General features: G+C 40.1%; 1 protein-coding gene across 5 annotated transcripts in view; it reads left to right on the top strand.

Annotated features, from left to right (window-relative positions):
- The window catches only part of TRPM3 (transient receptor potential cation channel subfamily M member 3), a 412959-nt gene that overhangs the window by 334134 nt on the left and 58323 nt on the right, over positions 1-20502 (top strand). For 3 of the 5 annotated variants that reach the window (XM_043514674.1, XM_043514675.1, XM_043514676.1), the window contains exons 10-13: positions 7154-7254; positions 8643-8777; positions 11026-11076; positions 19937-20077. In XM_043514674.1, the coding sequence (XP_043370609.1) occupies positions 7154-7254; positions 8643-8777; positions 11026-11076; positions 19937-20077 (428 nt within the window). Of the gene's footprint in view, positions 1-7153; positions 7255-8642; positions 8778-11025; positions 11077-19748; positions 19785-19936; positions 20078-20502 lie in introns of all 5 variants that reach the window. The other 2 variants (XM_043514673.1, XM_043514672.1) reach the window with 1 other exon arrangement.

Here is a 20502-nt window from a genome sequence, read left to right on the forward strand (position 1 = left end):
AGAGGTAAGCTTGTAATTAACCTAATGTGGAATGGACGTGAACAAGCACTCGAAGAAGAAAAAATGGTTACTTACTTTCTCGTAACTGTTGTTCTTCGAGATGTGTTGTTCACGTCCATTCCACCACCCACCCTCCTACCCCTCTGTCAGAGTCGCAGGCAAGAAGGAACTGGAGGGGTTCGGGCAGGCAGGGGTATATATGTGGGGCGCAGTGGTGCCACTCGGGAGGGCCCACCGGGAGCCGCTAAGGGAAAAAGTTTCCGATGCTCGTGCATGTGGCAGACGCACACCTAACGTGGAATGGACGTTCACAACACATCTCGAAGAACAACAGTTACAAGAAAGTAAGTAACCGTCTTTTTCCTTCCAAACATGTAAGGAAAGTCTGCACAGAACAGTAAACTAGCAATGTTCTGTTTAAATAATTTTACTATTTAAACACCAGAGCACTTAGCACGTGCAAATGTGTGATTGTAAAAATACTACTCTGGGTTGGTGACTGCCGACCAAGGAAATGAGCAGACATTTTCTTATGACAGTGGTAGATTTTTCTTTTATGTTTAAAAAAAAAATAGAAGTAACCAACCAAAAGCTTTTCTAATAACATTTCTTTATCTCTCTGTATTTTTAACACAGATGCCATTTGGTTTGTGGTTAACATGAATGTTTTGCTACTACTCCATAGTAATAAGTGTAGTTAAAACCTCAAGGCATTATGGACGTTTTCACACAGAATTAAGGAAAAGAAGTTGGTCCAAAGAAACCAAAAATCATCCCTTGCTTAAATAAATAAAAATCCCAAACCCAGGAAATACATGATTTCAAAATTTTATTCTGTTCTTAATGATTTTAACAGGATCCTTCCACTATACTCTGTCTAAAGTGTGAAAACTTGACATTTGCTATTAAGGCAATCACAGAAACTGCAGTTCTTCATCCCTGTTTGTTGGTAGGTCACAAATCAGCTCCTTAAATTTGACATTCTGCTTTTTTCAGGTATTTTTCCAAGGTTTGAATCCCAACATGTATTCCCCAAAGACTTCAACCCCAGTAGTGCTCTTCCTACAATGTAATTCTCTGTGCAGCCAAAGAGGATGATTTATTAGCCAGGGAAGGGTCATTCTCTATTTAAAAAGTTCTTTGCAGTACCAGCTCCTGCTGTAATACTAAGTTTGCGATCAGGATATATACCCTGCAGGGATCCTGTCTGGTCCAGAATATCATTTTTGCAAGTATCATCTATTCATATCTTCTCCTTTCTCAGTAAATGTAAAAGTGTTGCCTCTTCATCCATATTGGTAGTATAAGACAGCATTTTCATCGAAGTGATCTTCTATTATCTCAAAAGGAGGTTGATCTTCTGAGGATAATTTATTTACATCTCTTTTCATGCTTTGCTGATATCCATGGTTTTGTAGCATGCTGAGGGCAGCACTGCTATTTCGCTCGAGTTTGAAGAGCTAAAATTTTCAGTTTGAACATTCCATCTTCAATCTTTTATGCCATTTGAAAGTTGCTTGATTTCTGACTATGAAGAGTATGAAAGAAGAGACATTTTCTAGATTCTACTTTATATCACATATCTTCTTGTTAACATCAAGGTTTTTTGATCGTAAAGGAGAACAGGAAAATGTAGGGAATGTGTGACTTTTTTAAAATCAATGTGTTCAGCTAAGTGAAATCTCCAGGTCTAAAACAATTTTCAGTTGTCTAAGATTGGATCTGAATTATCCTGAAATTCAAGGATGTTTGGATACAGGGTTTTTGTTGTGGCCCATCTTTACAGCTATATCAAGAAAGGAAAAGAGGGAAGGGAGAGCGATTACTGGCTGATTTGTCACAGTATCATTGAGAAGGGTTTTGTAACCCTTGCCCACCACTAGTTCAGTGCTATATAAATGCTAATTAATAGTCCCACCACGCATAATGAGGAGTTCATAGGGAATGGTAGAAAGTAGGAGGGTTGGGGGCAGAGCAGCATCAATTCTTGCCTATAGCGAGTCTTGCTACCAGCAATTTGCTTAATCGTGTCTTCAGCATCACCTCGCTTTAAGGTGATCTCCAATAAGGCAGAAAATGGTATCCAAACCAGTTTTCAGGTTATATTGCCCAGGCACGACAACAACACATTGTTCCAAGAGCCACTTGAACATGTGGGAAGTAGATTTGCAGTTGTATGATTTTTTGGAAAGTAATTTTCTTGCTACAGGTCATGCAGTCTACATTTGCCTACCTTTAACAACAGTGGCAATTGATTTTGTGCTCTTAGAGCTGCTTTTTCCAGGAAGAAAGTATGACAAGAAAGTTAAAGGCAACATCCTGTGATTAGTACTACAAATGCCTGGTTTTTGTGTGAATCAAAGATCCTCAGTTCATAATACACTATAAGGGAAAGGCTGGGTCCTGCAGGATCACAAGGCTGTTGCAATGCCTGAAGAATGTTGACAACACTATCATGTTTCCATCCAATAGACACATAGGGCTGCCCAAGTCCTTTCAACGTCTGAACTGTTAATATTTTGAAAGAGGCACACTGTATGGTATATACTCATTATGCAATTACTGCCACATAATTCACTGATATGTTCACTGAACCATTTGCTAGGCTAATGTAAACCTGGTGCCTGTGCACTCCTTCCAGCTTGTGAATAAGTCATGATTCATGCTTACAGAGCATCCATAGTGTAGCATCTGATTGTCCTGGAAGGCACAATGTGATGGGTCTGTCAGCCATGAAATCACTGCACAGTTGACACAAAAGGACATGGCAGTAGCTCAGTACGGTATGTTTCAGAGATAGGCTGCAGTCTGTTAACTGCTCTCTTACTTATTAATATAATTGTTGTTGTCAATTTTTTTAAGTGTCAGTAATTTTCTTTGGGCTGTGCAAAATACAAATGCACTAGGAGATACAGAGGAGTTAATGTGGATTGTTATTTTTCGAATCTAACACCCTTCAATTCTAATGAAATGATGGAACAGAGAGAATGTTTGACATGAAGTTGTGCTTAAAAGCATGAGGGAAGAAATGAGGATTCTTTTTCTTTTTCCAATTCTTTTTGGATTCTCCTTCAGACATGGTTATCTGAACAATGCAATGTCTCGGGGGCACCCCCTCTAGATTCTTGATGATGAACATAAAAAAAAAAAAAGAGAGAGAGAGAGAGACTATCCTAGAGAATCCATCACAGGTTTTACACTGAGCACTATGTCTCTAGGAAATTCCAGCTAGTACAGGATACTGCAGTATGTCTCCTCAGCAACACAAGCTACCATAAGCACATCAAAGGAGTCCTCTGCTCTCTCTACTGACTTCTCATAGATCATCAAGTCAAGTTCAAGGTCTCAGTCCTTATTTTCAAGGTACTCAGTTGCCCAAACCCAGGATATCTAAAAGATCACCTAAAGCTCCAGGATGAGGACTGTGGTTTACAACTCTACTCCCTGGGCACAATGGAATTTTCTACCATAATGGTAAAGCTCATCTGTGCTGGAGACAGAGCTTTCCAAGGGGCCGGTTTAAGACTGTGGAATTAACTCCCATGGAAATTAAGGACCATCGTAGACCTCACCACCTTCCATTTCTTCCCCTCTTCTACTATAAACCCAAAGCAGTGTACATTAAAAAACAAAAACCCTTCCGAAACAGAACATCTGCAAAGATAATTTTCCCTGTGAGCAGAGGATGAGAGGGAGAATGAACCACACGAGACAGATGTTAGTCATGTGTCACTACTGGAAGGCACTCAGATACCACAATGATGAGAACCTGAATAGAACCGAAAAATGTCCACTGGAATAGGAGTTTGGGAACAGGCCTGACGACAAAGGGGTGGTGGGAACGGGTGCAATTGCCCAGGGGTCCAGGAGATTTAAAAGGGCCCAGGGGCTGGGAGCCCCGGGCCCTTTTAAATTGCCTGGGAGGGCCGCAGGGCTCCTAGGCGCATGAGGGGTGGTACCAGCAGCAGCAAAGGAAGCCAAGTGGGCATGGGGAAGCCCTGGCCATGCCGGAAGAGCGCACCGGGCAGCACAGCTGTCCTGGGGCCCGCAATTGCTCTCAGAGGGTCTGTTTGGGAATATAGGGTCTTGTCCTGCAAACTCTTCCATGTGTGGAGCTTGGCTTCAATAAAACTATTCTAAGTAGTGTTTGTTGTAACAGGTCCTTGGTGAGTATTTTGCGGATAAACCCATACAATGTGGTTTGCACCAGGAAGTTCATAGATAAACTTGTTAGTGAGAAATGTAAGTGCTTTGATTTAAGGAGAATGCTAATAATCCAGAACACAATATTCACCAGTCAGGCAAATTACTACCCTGAGATTGAGCCCTGATCAGCCAGCATAAGCACTCAAAGGCCTGGCCCAGACACAGGGGGCATAAGGTCAGGAAGAGGCTCCTTGCATCCTCCTCAGGGAAGAGGAGGTTCTTTCCGCAGCCATTCTAACCCTTGGATGATTCTGAGTTGATTCTGAGGTTTGGCTCGTGCTTATTTATTTTTTTCCAAACCATTTCTCCCATCCTCGGCCCAAAGTGGCTTTCGACCAGGCTACGTGGCTCTATCCCCAGGCTGTACTACTGCCATTGACATCAGCAGAACTGGAGCTTCCTTGCTTCAGATCAGAGGGAAGACCTGGCTGTGTGTTCTCCATCAAGGCTCTGTGATTCTTAAATTCATCCTTCTATCTGATCCACCAGACTGCAGATCTGTTATTTCTCAGAATGACACTGCAAGCCTCATCTTTCCTCCCAGCGTTTGTGGAGGGGGTCTGTGGAGGATTTGACAGGGTCTGTTATTTACATGGACATATTATTAGAATGGAAGACCAATGAATTCCAAGCATGTGCCAAGGAATGCCACAACATGGACGATAAGCACATGGGAGCTAAAAACATGGTTGACGTGATAAGATTGCCAGTGATGGAAATAAACTGAATATCCAGCCAGACCACCCTAAGGACCTTGCCAAAGATTAATCTGGGTGGCGCTTGATCTACAAGGAAGCCATGTCCCTTTGGGATTTGCCATGATGATTTGTTTGGAGGAGAGGGGGATTTTTATCTGTCAATATGTATTAAATTTACACCTTTACACATCATGGTACAGAGGGCCTCATCCTGCCTCAATGTGGTCAGTGACAGTTTTGCCATTAGTTTTGATGGAAGCAGGATCCGGCCAAGAGTGCCTGAGATTGGAGTGTTTTTTTCTGTTTACTTAAATAGAATTATAGGGACCTTCTTTTGCCCCTCCCAGGTATAAATACACTGGATAAGATTCTGATCTTGTTTATACATGTGTAGCTACTCAAGGGGGGCCCACTTCAGTGGGGATCCATCTGCATGAATGAGGGAAGACTCAGAGTCTGTATGTTTATATAAAATAGCGAGCACCTATGTCTGTCTTATTTACAGGAGTAGTGTTGTTATTATTTCTTAATTATAACTTTTAGTGGTTTACTCTGTTGAAGTTCTCTTTTCTTTCTTTTCTTTACCCTTTTTTCTTTTCTTGTCTGTATTGTTTACCTTTATCTTGTGGCTCTTTTCCTTAGTGATATGAAACTGTCCTGTGTGACATATAATCACAACTCTTTTTAATGTGACCCCTAAAGAAAAATAATTGCTTTATACAAAAAAATATTTGACATAGTCTTGCTACAATGAGGTGCCTGAAAAGTTAAGAATTAAGAAATTAAATTGTAGTGTAATCCCTCCTAGGGTGGACTTATCCTTCAAATAGAATTTTAATGTCCAATATACTACATAGTACTGTGCTTCTGATTTCAGAGGGCTGCTTTCTTCTAGAGATGTGCATGATTTTGTACAGTAACTAAATGGGAGCAGAACCACTTTCAAGTATTTTAAAGCCATTATCTGTGCCTAGCCAGTGGAGATTAGTTTTCAGTATAATGAGTATAAAAATCAGAAAAGAAGTTAGGCCTTGTCTACACTAAAGGGAAAAGTCAATCTAAGCTACGCAATTTGAGTTATGTGAATAGTATAACTCAATCGCCGTAGCTTAGATCTGCTTACCGGGGGCGGGGTCCACACTACAAGATGTCGACGGGAGACTCTCTCACGTCGAGTCCCCTTACTCTTCTCGATAAGGTGGAGTGCAGAAGTCGATGGGAGAGTCAGCGGTCGATTTAGCAGGTCTTCACTAGACCCACTATATTGACCGCTGATGCATTGATCACCGCAGCGTCAATCTTCCGGTAAGTGTAGACAAGCCCTCAAAGTTTTAGACCAACTAAAAACAAACCTTAATATAAGAGTTTACTTCTGCTCCCTACCAGCAAAATCAAAGGGCTCTTATTTATTTTGCTGATCAGTCCATTAATACTAATTCTCATTGTGAATACTAAAGTTCAGATATTGTTTTTGGTTACAAATCCGCTCAATAACGCTAAAATCCTTAGCGGAACATTTAAAAAAAAAAGGCAGATCAGGAGAGTCCTACAAAATCAGTTAAAACTGAAGTGAAGAACTCTGCCTTTCCAAAAACAACAACCCTCTCATAAGCCTGAGCTGCATACTCTCTTTCTTAAAGAAAGTAATATTACATTTCATTATCAGCTATATGTCATGCTTACTCATATGAATTTCTCTTCTATGGGACTTGCTGTTTATCCATACTGGTAAAAGAAGGTATAATACAAGCGTTTTCTTTGTGGGTAATACAAATCCTTCTTATAATACAGAACCCTCAGGTATCCGGCACTATTATGCATAGAAAGTGGAGGCTTCTTCATACGTAATCAATCAAGGCAGGTACAAGATTGACATGTTTGTAATTTGGGCACATGCCTCTGTGTATATGATCTTGCAATTGGAGCAGGAGACAGTCAGGACAACTGGGTTCTATTGCTGGTCCCTTTTTGAGTGTATATTGTACTTGTATTTCACAAGGGTGCTGAGGCATAATTTATTAATCTTTGCATAGGTGAAAAGTGCTATATAAGTATTTTATTGCAGGAGTGCAGGGGAAGTGTTGTGTTTGATAATATAGGGGCCAGTTTTGAAGTTCTTACTCAGGAACAATTGCCATTGACATCAGTGGGAGTTCTGGCTAAGTGAAGAGACTTCATATTCTAGTGTTGGGCCATTGCCTGGGTCTAAAGTATGCCTTTTTTTTTTTCTCCCTTCTGTTTATATACAGGAGCTAATGCGTCTGCTCCAGACCAACTGAGCCTAGCTTTGGCCTGGAACAGAGTAGACATCGCTCGCAGTCAGATCTTTATTTATGGGCAACAGTGGCCGGTACAGTATATACCATCTTCTACAGAAAACACTTAAAATCTGACATGAAAGTGAATGCATTTTTTTTAAAAAAAAAACAGACTAATACGGGGTTTACAACATACTGAGACATGTTCAAGTCCAACTCAAGTTTCCCTGGTTAGAGCTACTGAAGGCAGGATAGATCACAAAAGTTCCCTGCTCTTCTTAAAGGAAATGATGCCATTTAGTGATGCATCTAGATTATCGCATCCACTGGCCACACCTTCTATGAGATAAACAACAAAAACTAAGCTATATTAAAATTTGTTCTACAAACTACCAGTGAGTGTCTGCTGCTGCAAACCTTTTTGTATGCAAAAAAAAATTAAAATATAGTTATGGGGAAAGTGAGATTTTTTTTAAACTTTTCTAAACATCCACATGACATTGTATGCTAATACTTATGATAATCTGTCATGTTGTAGTACATGACGTAGTAAATTTAAGTTAGATACCTATCAGGTGTCATCAGACACAAACTACCACAATGTGAGACACCCAGAGCAATTGTATCAAAGAAAATTGCCTATGTTTAAATGCATTTGTTGAATTTTTATTTTAAATGTATTCTCCAGTTCTTGCTACTCACAAAGTCAGGATTTGCAAAGGAGCCTTGTTAGCCAGTTTTTCAGTTAACCTGAATATTTCTCTTGCGTTCTCTATTGGAAGTAAGCATGCAAAACACTTGCAGCAGAGATTTAAGAGGGAAACATGGATTAGGTGATTCCAAACAGCTACTGATGTCTCTCTCCATCACAAACTCACAGTGGCAATCTGTGTAAAATCTATTGTGTAAATTCAGTTTACAAGCTAAAAGCTGTAGGTACGAAGTACCTCCAGAGAACAGAAGAAAGCCTGGACTGTGCATAAAATGGATGTGATCTATCTGTTGCATTTGGCCCTTGTGGGAAATGCTGTTTAAATATTTCTGCTTCCCTGGTTTCAAACCCTTCTTGGCTGCTTGTGCGACAATATTCACTTAGTAGGAGGTAGGACTGAATGAGTACAAAGTGCAAAATCAAAAGAAACAAAATGTTTGTCAAGAGAGTGAAACTAATAATGAAAAGCTGATGAGGGTAGTGATTTGGTCACTGGCTACCTAAGAACTGAACCTTTCAGTTTATAGGTCTTGATCCAAATTTATCAGTGTATATTGATCTTAGCACACTGATCTTTTCATTTTTGTACTGATACTTTGAAACAGGGAAACCACAATAGATTTGAAAATGTGATGATCCCCTTCTAAGCTTAGCAAGCTAAGGGAATTCTGTCAAAACACCAAACCCTCCCCATGCTAGAGTGACAGTAGCATCTAAAGGCTGTCCTCTAAACGCAGGAACAATCTGAATGAATTCTTTCCTTTGCAGGTGGGATCCCTTGAGCAGGCAATGCTGGATGCCCTGGTGTTGGACAGAGTGGATTTTGTGAAATTGCTCATTGAGAATGGAGTAAGCATGCATCGGTTTCTCACCCTCTCCCGACTAGAGGAACTGTACAATACGGTAGGGCCAAGCTAAGGCAAATTTTCTATCTGTTTGTTCATGTGTTTCACCATCTGCCTATCCTAGAATGACCCAATGGTGCACAGCACAGCCTACGCCTTCTCCACAAATGAGTTGTCATTTCCTTACATCACAAGCCAACATTGTTTTCTTGCGTTTGACTCTTATCATGAGAATTCACTATTGCTTCCTGCTTACTCTTATTTAACACACATCATGAAGTGTGGTTAAATAAAGGTCACTGAAGTTGCAGACGGCACTGGGCGGTTGCTGGGAGTTGTAGTTCAGTATGATAGACCTTGGGCTTAAACAGGCCATTGGCAGGGAAGTCATGGGCAAGGTAGGACCTGAAGGACAGTGCCACGTGGCTCCAACACATGCCAGATCCCTAGGGAAGATAAAATGTTTTAAAAAAAACAATGTTTGAGTTTTCCAGTGTTGCCAACTCTTGTCATTTTTAGCAAGGTTAGCAATATTTGGTGTTTTTTTAATCTATTCAGCAGTTGCAGCTTTATTACCTGAGAATGAGACCTTTTATTAGAAAAACAAAGTTTCTAGCCCTTATGGTTGCAGAGAAAAGCTTTGAAATATGTACTCTTAAATATTCCAACAACAGAAAGCTTATAAAAAGAACCCTATGTATATTGTTTTGTAAATCTTCTGATTTTTAAGAAAAATCTCATGGGGGGGCTGGCTCATAGTTTTTGAAAGCTTGGAGTTGGTAATACCATCATGCAAAATTTCACCATTTTTGCAATCCCAAAATTAAGAGTTTTTACTTAGACATTTTGGAAATAAAATTTGTAATTCTCCAAAAAGCAAAAGTGCTTAAAGCAAATGTGTGAGTATTGCACAGCTCTAGTTGCTTACAGCACTTCCTACACCAACGCTCACCTCTGTCACCCTCATCATAACAGCATGCCAAAAAAAAAATGTATTTGGGTGCTGTTGGGGAAAACTCCCAATTCACATCAGTGCCTGGTTCTGATTATTTCTATTTCAGTCCAACTGAAAGGAGCTGTGATATGATACATGGATACAAGGCTTTGTTCTGCCTGTACGTTTTAAATCCATGCCCTCATTGGATATGTCACAGGGTTCAGCCCTCACCGCCAGACTGGCACCTGTTCCTGGTCATGGGGATTAGCTCAAGGCCGACACCCATGTCTGTGGTCTCCACACTGGCACTCTGTCTCTGCTCCCACCTACAGCTCCTCTCTCAGCTCCCAGAATCACAGCATCCTCTTTGCAACTCAGCCATCTTCCGGAGGGCGTATCTCCATCCAACTGTTCAGTCTCTTCCCCAGTGGCAAGTTGGGGGGGACACGGTCCCACCCACTACTCCAGACCCAAACCCAGGGACTCTGTAAATAGCAGCCTCCTGCTTCTCCTCTGTAACCTCCATCAATGCTACTCTATTTCTCTGGGCCACTTTCCCATGGTCCCAACACCTTCTTTGCCATCACTTCAGGGCACTCTGCAGCTCAGTCAGGAGCTCCCTCTCACTCCCCCTGTCCCTGCTAGCAGCTGTTTTGTCCAAGAGTTCTCTCAGCCCTTCAGGGACACTGGCTTTACTCCATGGGCTCCCAGCAGCAACTGACCCTACTCTGTCCTGCTGCTCTCTTTTATCTGAGCCTGTTAGGCCTGGATTGATTGCTTCCTGCAACTCCTCCTTGATTGGCTGTGCTTCATGCAGCCTCTCTGGGCTGCTCAGAGGACTCATTGCTCCTTCTGGGGCAGGGCATGATTAACCCCTTGTATGCCTGTGTGGATTAGGTACCCCATCACAGGCTGTCACATTATGGGCTTCAGGGGCATATATTACTAATTTACTTGTGGCCAGAAGTTAAAGTGTCTCCAAATATCAAACCCTAAAAGATTTGACTCAACTCATACACGTAATAGAAAAACAAGCATCTGTGCTACCCTTAAGCCAAAGGTACAGACCTGCTGGCTTATTCTTTGACTGTCTAACCTGGGACATGTCTATTAATTGAGAAGAGAGAGCCTGAGAATTTTCTGAAGGATGTTGGACAAAGCTATGCTGTTGTAGTTTATTTGAAAAGAATGGATAAATTTGTGTGACTGAAGTGCTACTGATTATTCGGGGAGTGCATATGTATGTTTGGTTGGCTGGTTAACCAGGAAAACTTTACATGAATAGAGCACATTCCAGATTTTACATTTGATCTCCTACATGGCTTCTGTATAAGGCAAAAATATATGCTTCTTTATCTGTCATTAACAGAGACATGGACCATCCAACACTTTGTATCATCTAGTGAGGGATGTCAAAAAGGTAAGAGTCCAATAGACGGTAGGTTGGAGGTAATGTCATGATTGCTTCTCGTAATTAGAAACAGTCTCTGTTTTGCATGAGCTTTCAGAGCATTCTCCTGTTCCTTCCCCTCTCCCCATCTGTCCACCATGCCATTTCAGACTGCATTGTTTGTTTGTATTGAATCTGAAACTCTTGCACACAATGCACAACTAACAAGTTACTGGGCTTGCTGTCTCAGTGGTTTTAGATGCTTTGGATACAGCGCTTTCGCTAGTGGAATTGTAGGCTTTTTCATGCCATGTGGATTTATGCTGTTATATGTATTTTTCCAGACCCACGACTATTTTGGAAGTTAATGTCCATGTTGTCAGTCAATCCCTGAGACTGTAATATCTCTCTCTCTATATTTTTTTGTGCTCGATCCTAGTCCACTGCAACATTTCCAGTTTCATCTTCTATGATACACTGTAAAAACTGTAAAGTCCTCCATCACAAACAGCATAGAAAAAGGAATAGTGCAATAAAGCAAGAAGACAGCTTGTCTCTCCCCCATTATCAGAATTTCAAGCGAGTTTCAGGCATCTTGAACTATAAAGGTCCCAATGGGGCGAAACCAATCCACTTTCTTTAGCAGTATTTTTGGGGGGGAAATTGTCATGGGACCAGAAATAAATGAAAAACCAGTATCTTTTATGCAGATGGTTCAAGCAGGGCATTGTGACCCTGTGCTGACCCCATCACCTTTAATTTTCTTTCAAAGGGTGTGTGAACTGCAGACATTCTCAGTGCACACTGGTGCCTATGTTTCTTGTGCCTCCAGAAGGTATATGCTTTCAAGGGGACTTCCTGTGTACAGATTAACTAGTTAAATAATAGAAGGAGGGAGAATTTTTGTCAGAGCACAAATCAAATGTGTGGTGTTCCTTTCATCAGTGAAATCTAGACAGGGTTATTAGGGTTCTGGTACAACAGACATTTTGGGACTTCTAAACATCACAGTGTAACGGCTGATGTTTGATGCAATGCTACTATATTAAATAATGTTATTTAATAATTATATTAAAAATAGTTTGGGTGGGCAGGCCGCAGCCCCATTGGTTCTACCACACCCAGATAAAAGCAGCTAATTGGTCTGTATGAAATTGTATTAAAGGATCAAAGCAGTGAAACCCCATCCCACCCCAGAATCTGATCTTACTTACCCCATTTTAGCCCCATTCATTTCAGTGGTGTTACATAGGAATTACAGTGGTGTAATGGAAAGCAACCAGAGACCTTCAACGCTTCCCCCCCCCTTTATTTTAATTATTCATGATGCCCCTTCTCCACCTCTTTCTTCCCACCCCGTGGCCTTTGGCTATAAATGTAATGGTAAAAGGGTAATTTGTATATGAGGCAGAGGAAGGGCTAGTTGCAGTGTCCTGCATTGCTTTCTGAAGGAGCTGAGTAAAAGTGGACCTTAGGGGTTATTGCTTGTCATGGAAGTAAGATGCTTGGTTTCTGGAGGGAATCTCTTGTCAGTCACCCAATGGAGCTGTGATAGCAATAGCAGCAGCCTGGAAAAAAAACCTCACAGGTCATCTCTTCTGCTTCATACAGGTATAACAATGTCTAGCACTGAGTGGGAAGGCAGAGTTAGGATTGAAATACAGACAGGCATGGATAGTACATAATAAACAAGTTGGCAAGAGTCTATTACTGGGGTCTCCCAACACAGAAACAAAAGAAAGCAAAAGCTTGAAAATTGATTAGGAATATTTGAAGAGGTCATTTTAGTTTTGTTGAGAAGGGGTCTACAGTATCATCTGTAGAATAGACAGCATTAACTAATATTCAAATGTCAATGAGAAAATATGAAATGCCTGCAACATAATTGGAATTGTTCGCATGCATAAATCCCTTGGATGGAGCACAGTACTCAGATAAAGCCTGAGTGCATCTAGGCTGCCTGCTTCTCTGTACTTTCTCTGTGAGGCACAAGCTAGTGGTACGTTTTTGTTAGTAAATGTGTGATCATTTTTGTGTCTTTAAATGTTTGGCATGATTATCATCTGTCTTTTAGATTAAGCAGATTCCATTTCAAATTCCCGGGTCTCCTCTTTCTAACATCCTTCTTCAGAAGCAAAGCATTTCAAGTGTCAAAAGGTTGTGTTATAATAAGGGTAATTAGAACATTGTTTACCATGGTTTCCCAGGGCTTCTAATCCGAGAGGTGTTTTTAAAAGAGCTTTATAGTGAAAAATTAAGTGTTTCATAAGCACTTTATATAAACAGAAGACTTTTTCATAAAGCGGTAAGAAACTAAAAGATTTTTAATATATTTTAATAATATGTATCTCTGGTGATTAAAAATGTGCAAGGTATTGGAATTTTTCCTAAAATGTATCCTATTGAGGTTATGTTGTTTTGTTTTTCCTTATGTAGAATCTTTCTTTCTTTCTTTAACACCTGTTTTTACGTTGAGAAAATGTATGCTCTAACTGGAATACAGCTAATGGCTTAGAATGGCCATGGCCATGGCCAATGGCCATGAGCAACCATCTACTAGTGCTCATCAGAAGTATGCCCCATTATGGCCTATTCTTTTCATTTTGTCAATGATGAAAAATACCTGTGCCATACTGACTGATATTTGACATTGTACCACAGTCCTGCACCTGAGCAATAAAATTCCGTACTAGTCAATCAATCATTCAGGAGATTTGACACGAATTTAAATGCAAACACATTCTTGAAAAAAGGCTCTCAGTGTAACATAGCATTATTTGATAGCGAAATGGTTCACTATGCATGACAGAGGCAGATTGGTGTGTTGAAGCTAGTCTTTTAGTTTAGACAGATTTTGAAGCCAGATAGTTAAACTTTCAATCATAATGGCAGTCTCTAAAACTATAAACACCAAAGAGATTTAAAATCTGTCACCTCAGCCTGGTACTTCCAGGACTAGCACAAAATATATGCATTTTATTTCATAGATAGAATAATTTGTAAATGTTCTACTATAAAATGTGAATTGTTTACATCTTCTGTATCTTCGCAAATTACAGAATCAAAAATAACTGCTTGAAAAAGGAAACATGAAAACAATGCTGAAATTGCCATAGTATATTAAAATGTATCGCCCTAAATCTCTAAGATTTTTCCTTTGATTTGAGAGATATTCATGGTTTACATGAGTTCTCACAGTACTATTGGGATTCCCTTTGGAACAAACTATTATGCACTGGGAAGTTACATTGCCACAGTCTTATTTATGGAAGCTTGTATTTGTTTTCAGAGTAGCAGCCGTGTTAGTCTGTATTCGCAAAAAGAAAAGGAGTACTTGTGTCACCTTAGAGACCAACAAATTTATTAGAGCATAAGCTTTCGTGAGCTACAGCTCACTTCATCGGATGCATTTGGTGGAAAAAACAGAGGGGAGATTGATATACACACACAGAGAACAATGAACAATGGGTTTTATCATACATACTGTAAGGAGAGTGATCACTTAAGATAAGCCATCACCAGCAGCAGGGTGGGGAAAGGAGGAAAACCTTTCATGGTGACAAGCAAGGTAGGCTATTTCCAGCAGTTAACAAGAACATCTGAGGAACAGTGGGGAGTGGGGTGGGGGGGAGAAATAACATGGGGAAATAGTTTTACTTTGTGTAATGACTCATCCATTCCCAGTCTCTATTCAAGCCTAAGTTAATTGTATCCAGTTTGCAAATTAATTCCAATTCAGCAGTCTCTCCTTGGAGTCTGTTTTTGAAGCTTTTTTGTTGAAGGATAGCCACTCTTAGGTCTGTAATCAAGTGACCAGAGAGATTGAAGTGTATTTGTTTTGTGCATTCTGATTCACATTCTCCTGAGAGTTTCCAAATATTGTTATGGAGATTGTTACCTCAATGTAGCTGTTTACAGTGTAGCCCTAAAAGAAAAAAAAGCTAAACGAATTCTAAATGTATCAATTAACAAAGAGACTACTCTCTCCTTTCTAATTACTATGGTTTATGGAGAACTGTGTCCCTCTCCCACTTTTGATAACCTTAGTTCAGCCACTATAAGTAAAGCTAATTCTGTTTGCCTTATTCACATACACAGCCTCACTGATGTCAAAGGGATCTGTGTAAAGGCGAACAGAATTTGTCCCACAGTGGTTACTTTCATCACACTGTTCAAATGATACACTTAAAATAAACAGCAGGAAAAAATGGAGCTGAATGTGTCTTGACTCTATTTTTGTGGGCAGAGATTGCCCTCTACTGGTCACTGTTTAAAAAAATATAAATAAGATTCTGCCCTACCTTTGGACCCTATTCATGCAAAATCATGCCGATCAGCAGGTCCTTATTTTTCATTTGTTTATTCTTAATTAATAGATGTTCATCCTGCTCATTAGTTATATATACATTCAAATTTCACTGCTCTTAGTTCTAGAGACAGTTTCTGGATTCCTGTATTACAGGGAACTGTGAAGCATAGTTTTATCACCATTCAGTATTTGTGAAATACAATTGAACTTTCAGTATAGAAAATGAGAAATGGTCATTATTTGTTACAAATAAAAACAGTTCTGAAATAGTGAAAGGAATGACACTGATACATTAGAATTTGAGAGGGGAAGAATAGTGCATTAGTGTCATAAAGCTTACTTTAGGATCATTGCAGACTATTAGTACCATTGGTTTAAACTGTCCGCTCTCATACCTGTGTTGTGTAGGTAGGTTCCATGCTGTCTGAGGATCAAGGGTTGTGGGCAGCTTGCATCATTGTGCTGCCACTACAGCCAGACTTGGGGTATGAACTGAGCCTTATTATTTATCAATTTATTTGCTGCAGCTTCTGCTATAGTATTCACAAGCACGGACTTAAACATAATGTCACAAATGACAGTGTAAATAGTTATAATACATCCTAGAATATTTACAATAGCTTAATGAAACCTAATTTTCACTATATAAAATTATTCCCATGTTTACAGGATTGAGCCCTGTGTATGTATTATAGAATGTGTGCTTTTGCTATTGTTTTACAAGGTTTCTTCAGCAAAGTGTCCATTGATAATTAAATTGACTGAAATTTTCAAAACCGTCAAGGAGGATTTAGGCACATCTTCCATTAAAGTACGGGTAAATGTATTGGAAGATGTCTAAATCCCGTAGGTTGCTTTGAAAATCTCTATTATATGATAAAGTATTTAGTTCAACATTATAATATAAATATTTATATATTATATAAATATATGCTATAGGATATTATATATTGTGTTTATTTAAATTGCATCGAGATAACTAATATTTACCACTTAACATGTTTCTACTGCAGAACATTCATTTATTGAGGTGTCCAAAACTGCTCCCATTGAAGTCAATGGGAGTTGTGTAAAGAGATGCAATTCTCATTAACTTCAATAATAGTTGCTCCCATTTCTGCAAGGAATGAATTTGAACCTTTCCCTTTAGAACAGTCATAAAGCGGCTCTACATAAGTCTCCTATATGGCACTTTGTCATTGGTTCCTGCTCACATGTGATCACAAAGAGAAGGCTAGAATCTGCAGTCCTTACTCAGGTAAAACGCACATTGGCTCAAACATTCTGGACAGAGAGAACCATTTTTAAAAAGCCAATAATTTTAATTTTTCTTCTTTTAATGAGAAATGTTCATTTTCATTAGAGTGCTCAGAACACAAACATATTACTGGTTATGATCACATGGATAGATCATGCCTTTCGTAAAAGCAGTGCAGAACCACTGTGTAATTTCTGTTATCAGTGCTGACCCCTTAAGACTTCCCCCTGATGTAAACACACCATTTCTCAGACCTCCAGCCATGCTGGACATTCTGGTCAGAATTTAACTTTCAGAGCACATGGTAGGTGTAGCACAGAACACAGACAGACATTGCACCAAATTCTAACACATTATTGATCTTTCTTTAACAGCATGAGAAATACACAGATCTATACAAAAATAATAAAACCTACATGCATTTCCCTACCTCAGTTTTCTCATCACTTCAGAGCATTCTTTGACCTGAGGTCAGGGCTGTCTGGAGCCATCCAGGATCTTTCATAATCACAGTGCATGGCTTAGATTATGAAACATGGAGCCTTCTCTCCGACACTTGCCTCCTCAGACCTTGGATGATCCATTTACTTCCCTTCTCCTGCCCAAACTTCCTGCAACTGTCTCTCTGAGGGTTTTTTCCCCCCCGTGAACCATTTTATAACCTTCCAGGCCTTCTGACACGTGACTCCTGGATCAGCCTCCTTAGGTGATCCCAGACTCCTACCAGGTGACCTCGTTGCCAGGCAGCCTCTCCCCTGACAAACCAGTTCTTCTGTGTGGGAGCCTGCCTATTGTCTAGGATGTTTATATTTGAATGGAGGCTCATCTTAAGTTAATGACCCTCTATTATCCGCCCTGTATCACTACACCTTGGAATTTCAGTCCAACATGGAAGCAGAGAGACCATGGAGAAGGCAACTAGTCCTCATTTTTAAAATAGAGTTGGTAGTTTGGCAAAGATGCATAGAATTCAGAATTTATAAATTGTACACAAAGATTCTTAAAATCATCACAATCTGTCCCTCAGAGTGTTTTGTAATGTATGCTTTATTAATCTAAATCAAATAAACACATCTGCATAGAAGTCAGGCAGATGTACAGAACCTCTACAGACCTGTCTGCAAAAAATTCCCAAAGAGAAAAAGTAGGACTATTCATAAAATTAATTATTCTGAATTAATCACCCAGGTGTAATGGTATTAAGAAAACTACAGATTAACTACAGTCCATGCTGCATATCATTACAGCAAACATGATAATTTTACTAGAGTACATTAAATAGTAGTATTAAGATAACAATTGCAATTTTGCTGCCTTATTTTAGTTTTTACTATAAAAGCTCTTGTTGTATTATAGAATATTTTTCCCGGGATACCGTGCTATTTTTATGGATGGGCTAATTGATCTCTTAGGCTTAATTCCATGTCCAATTAATCCAGAATTGTCATGTTTCTTATAATGAGATACAGACCAACTGTAGCTAATCTGGAGTTTTCTTAATATTATCAGAGTTGGGCAAATTATTCATAATGACAAATTTTATGAATTATGCCCCTTTTCTGTTTGTGAATTGTTCACAGGCAGAGGTCTGTATAAAAATGCCAAATATTTTTGCATGGAGGTATCCCTTACTTAGTCCCTGACTGCCCCTCTACTCTGTGAGTACACCAAAGCTTTGTCTTCAGAGTTTCCCGATGGAGACAGAGAAAGGCCAAATGCCAGCTTTGTGGGACTGTCCTTCCATCTCTGGAATTTTCCAGGAACTCTTCCATGGGAGACCTGTGAGGGCACTGATCTGTGGGATTTTGATGGTGGGGTCTAGTGAACAAAGGTGTGGAAGAGAGGACCTGTTGTTCTCCAGGCCATTGTTCTGTTCTATTCTAGTCTATGTATACTCTTATACCATGCTCATCACAGTAGTATCTGAGTGGAGCTCACTTTACATGCAGAGCAGAGAGAACTGTTTTAAGGTCTGATTTCACAGCTTCACATGCAGTAAGCTTCATGGAACTCATGACCTTCGGGTCATTATTAGCAGCATTGGTAATAGGGAGTAGAAGGGAATGGGCCAGGGAGCACACAAAGTTGGAGCCATAAATATCCTGTATATTTGTCACCCTTTTCCATTTAAACTTAAAGGTGCTTGATGATGGCATGGAAAATTAATATGAGTATATTCCAGTACCAGGAAGGGTAAGAAACAGTGGAGCAACGGGTCAGAACTGGTTTTTCAGCTCAACAGCACCCAGAGTCCCAGAGGTTATCTAGGACATCAAGGGGTCATTTTTCAAAGCAGTATATGACAAAGGAGCTGAGTCGCCTGCATTGGCATTAATGAGAGTTGTGTAGCAATAACCCTGTGCTGAAAACTTACTCTTTAAACTATCTTAAAATAAAATGCATCAAGTCCACAAGAAGGCAGTGTGTTAAAAAATCATTGGGCTTATATATTTGCTCCTAAAACTCAAGATAAAACAGAACTAGATAAGAATCAGAATTACTTGATGCTCACCACATTCCTGGCCTATGTATGTAAAGCAAAGAAAATAGGCACTTTATGAGCCAGTTTAATTTGTTTTCTACAAAATTTAATAATGTTTTCTACAAAACAGATGATGACATACCTCCTTGGCTCTAACAAGTTTTTTAAAAGACTCATTTCAAGCAAAAGAGATTTAAGTCAACGTTTAAGTGGACACACCTTGCTAATGAAACTTTTTTCCCCTTCCTTTTATTTGATGAGTACTAACTATTAAATAATGCAATGTAGGGAAGAAACATGCTTTTAGGAAATAGAGATCACAACTGAGGAGCTGCAAAACCTCTGTTTGCAAATGATATAGAGCTACCTTCAGAATGGACTGACGGAGAAGGCAGCCCAAATGGTGCCAATGCAAACATATTCAACCAAAGATGTTGTGAGCAGATTGTGTGGAAAACATACCTCACAGAGGGACAGAGTTCAGCAAGTGTGCTTGACTGTAGGAAAATGTTTGGGTCTCACGCTTTTTGTTCTGCAGTGGTGTTTCTTGTTTCCCCAGCAGAAGAAATTGAGTACTGTTTTCTGACATTATTATCTTCTGTTACTACCAAGGATTACTGCACATTCTTATTTACTTATGTCTTTTTTCCAAGCGAGAATATCCAGGTTTCGGTTGGATCTATTTTAAGGTGAATTAATTAACCAGCATAATACATTCCTATGTTTCTTAACTAATTGTGTTTGTTTTACTCTAATTTAGTTAGAGGAAACATTGAATGGTATCAGTACTAATCAGCTTTGTCTCTTTTTTGTTTCTTTTCCTTTTTCTTTAATTTGATAGGGTAACCTACCTCCGGATTACAGGATAAGTCTGATTGATATTGGCCTGGTGATTGAGTACTTGATGGGAGGAGCTTATCGCTGCAACTACACCCGAAAACGGTTCAGAACCCTCTACCACAACTTGTTTGGACCCAAGAGGGTAAGGAGTTGGTATTTCTTTACCAGTAGTACTGCGATTCTGATGTCAGGCCCACCAACAGCGATTCCGGACCCCAGGGTAGAACAGTCAATGGGCCCCCATGGACACGGTCCGCCTGACATTTTTGCGGTGCTGCGCCTGCACTGGCTGATGCCCAGCGAGCTGCCAGCTGCACTGGTGGTGCCCAGCAAGCTGCTGGGAGTGCTCTTCCAGCATAGCCAGGGCTTCCACATTCCCGCCAAGTAGGGTTGCTAACTGTCTAATCACACAAACCCAAAGACCCATGCCCTGCTCCACTCCTTACCTGAGTCCAAGCCCCTGTTCTGCCCCTTCTCTGAGGCCCCGCCCCCTGCTCACTCCATTCTCCTCCCTCCCCCACTCTGACTCACTTTCACCAGACTGGGGCAGGTGGTTGCGGTGTGGGA

Source organism: Dermochelys coriacea, chromosome 5, assembly GCF_009764565.3.
Source record: "Dermochelys coriacea isolate rDerCor1 chromosome 5, rDerCor1.pri.v4, whole genome shotgun sequence".
Classification (NCBI taxonomy): Eukaryota; Metazoa; Chordata; order Testudines; family Dermochelyidae; genus Dermochelys; species Dermochelys coriacea.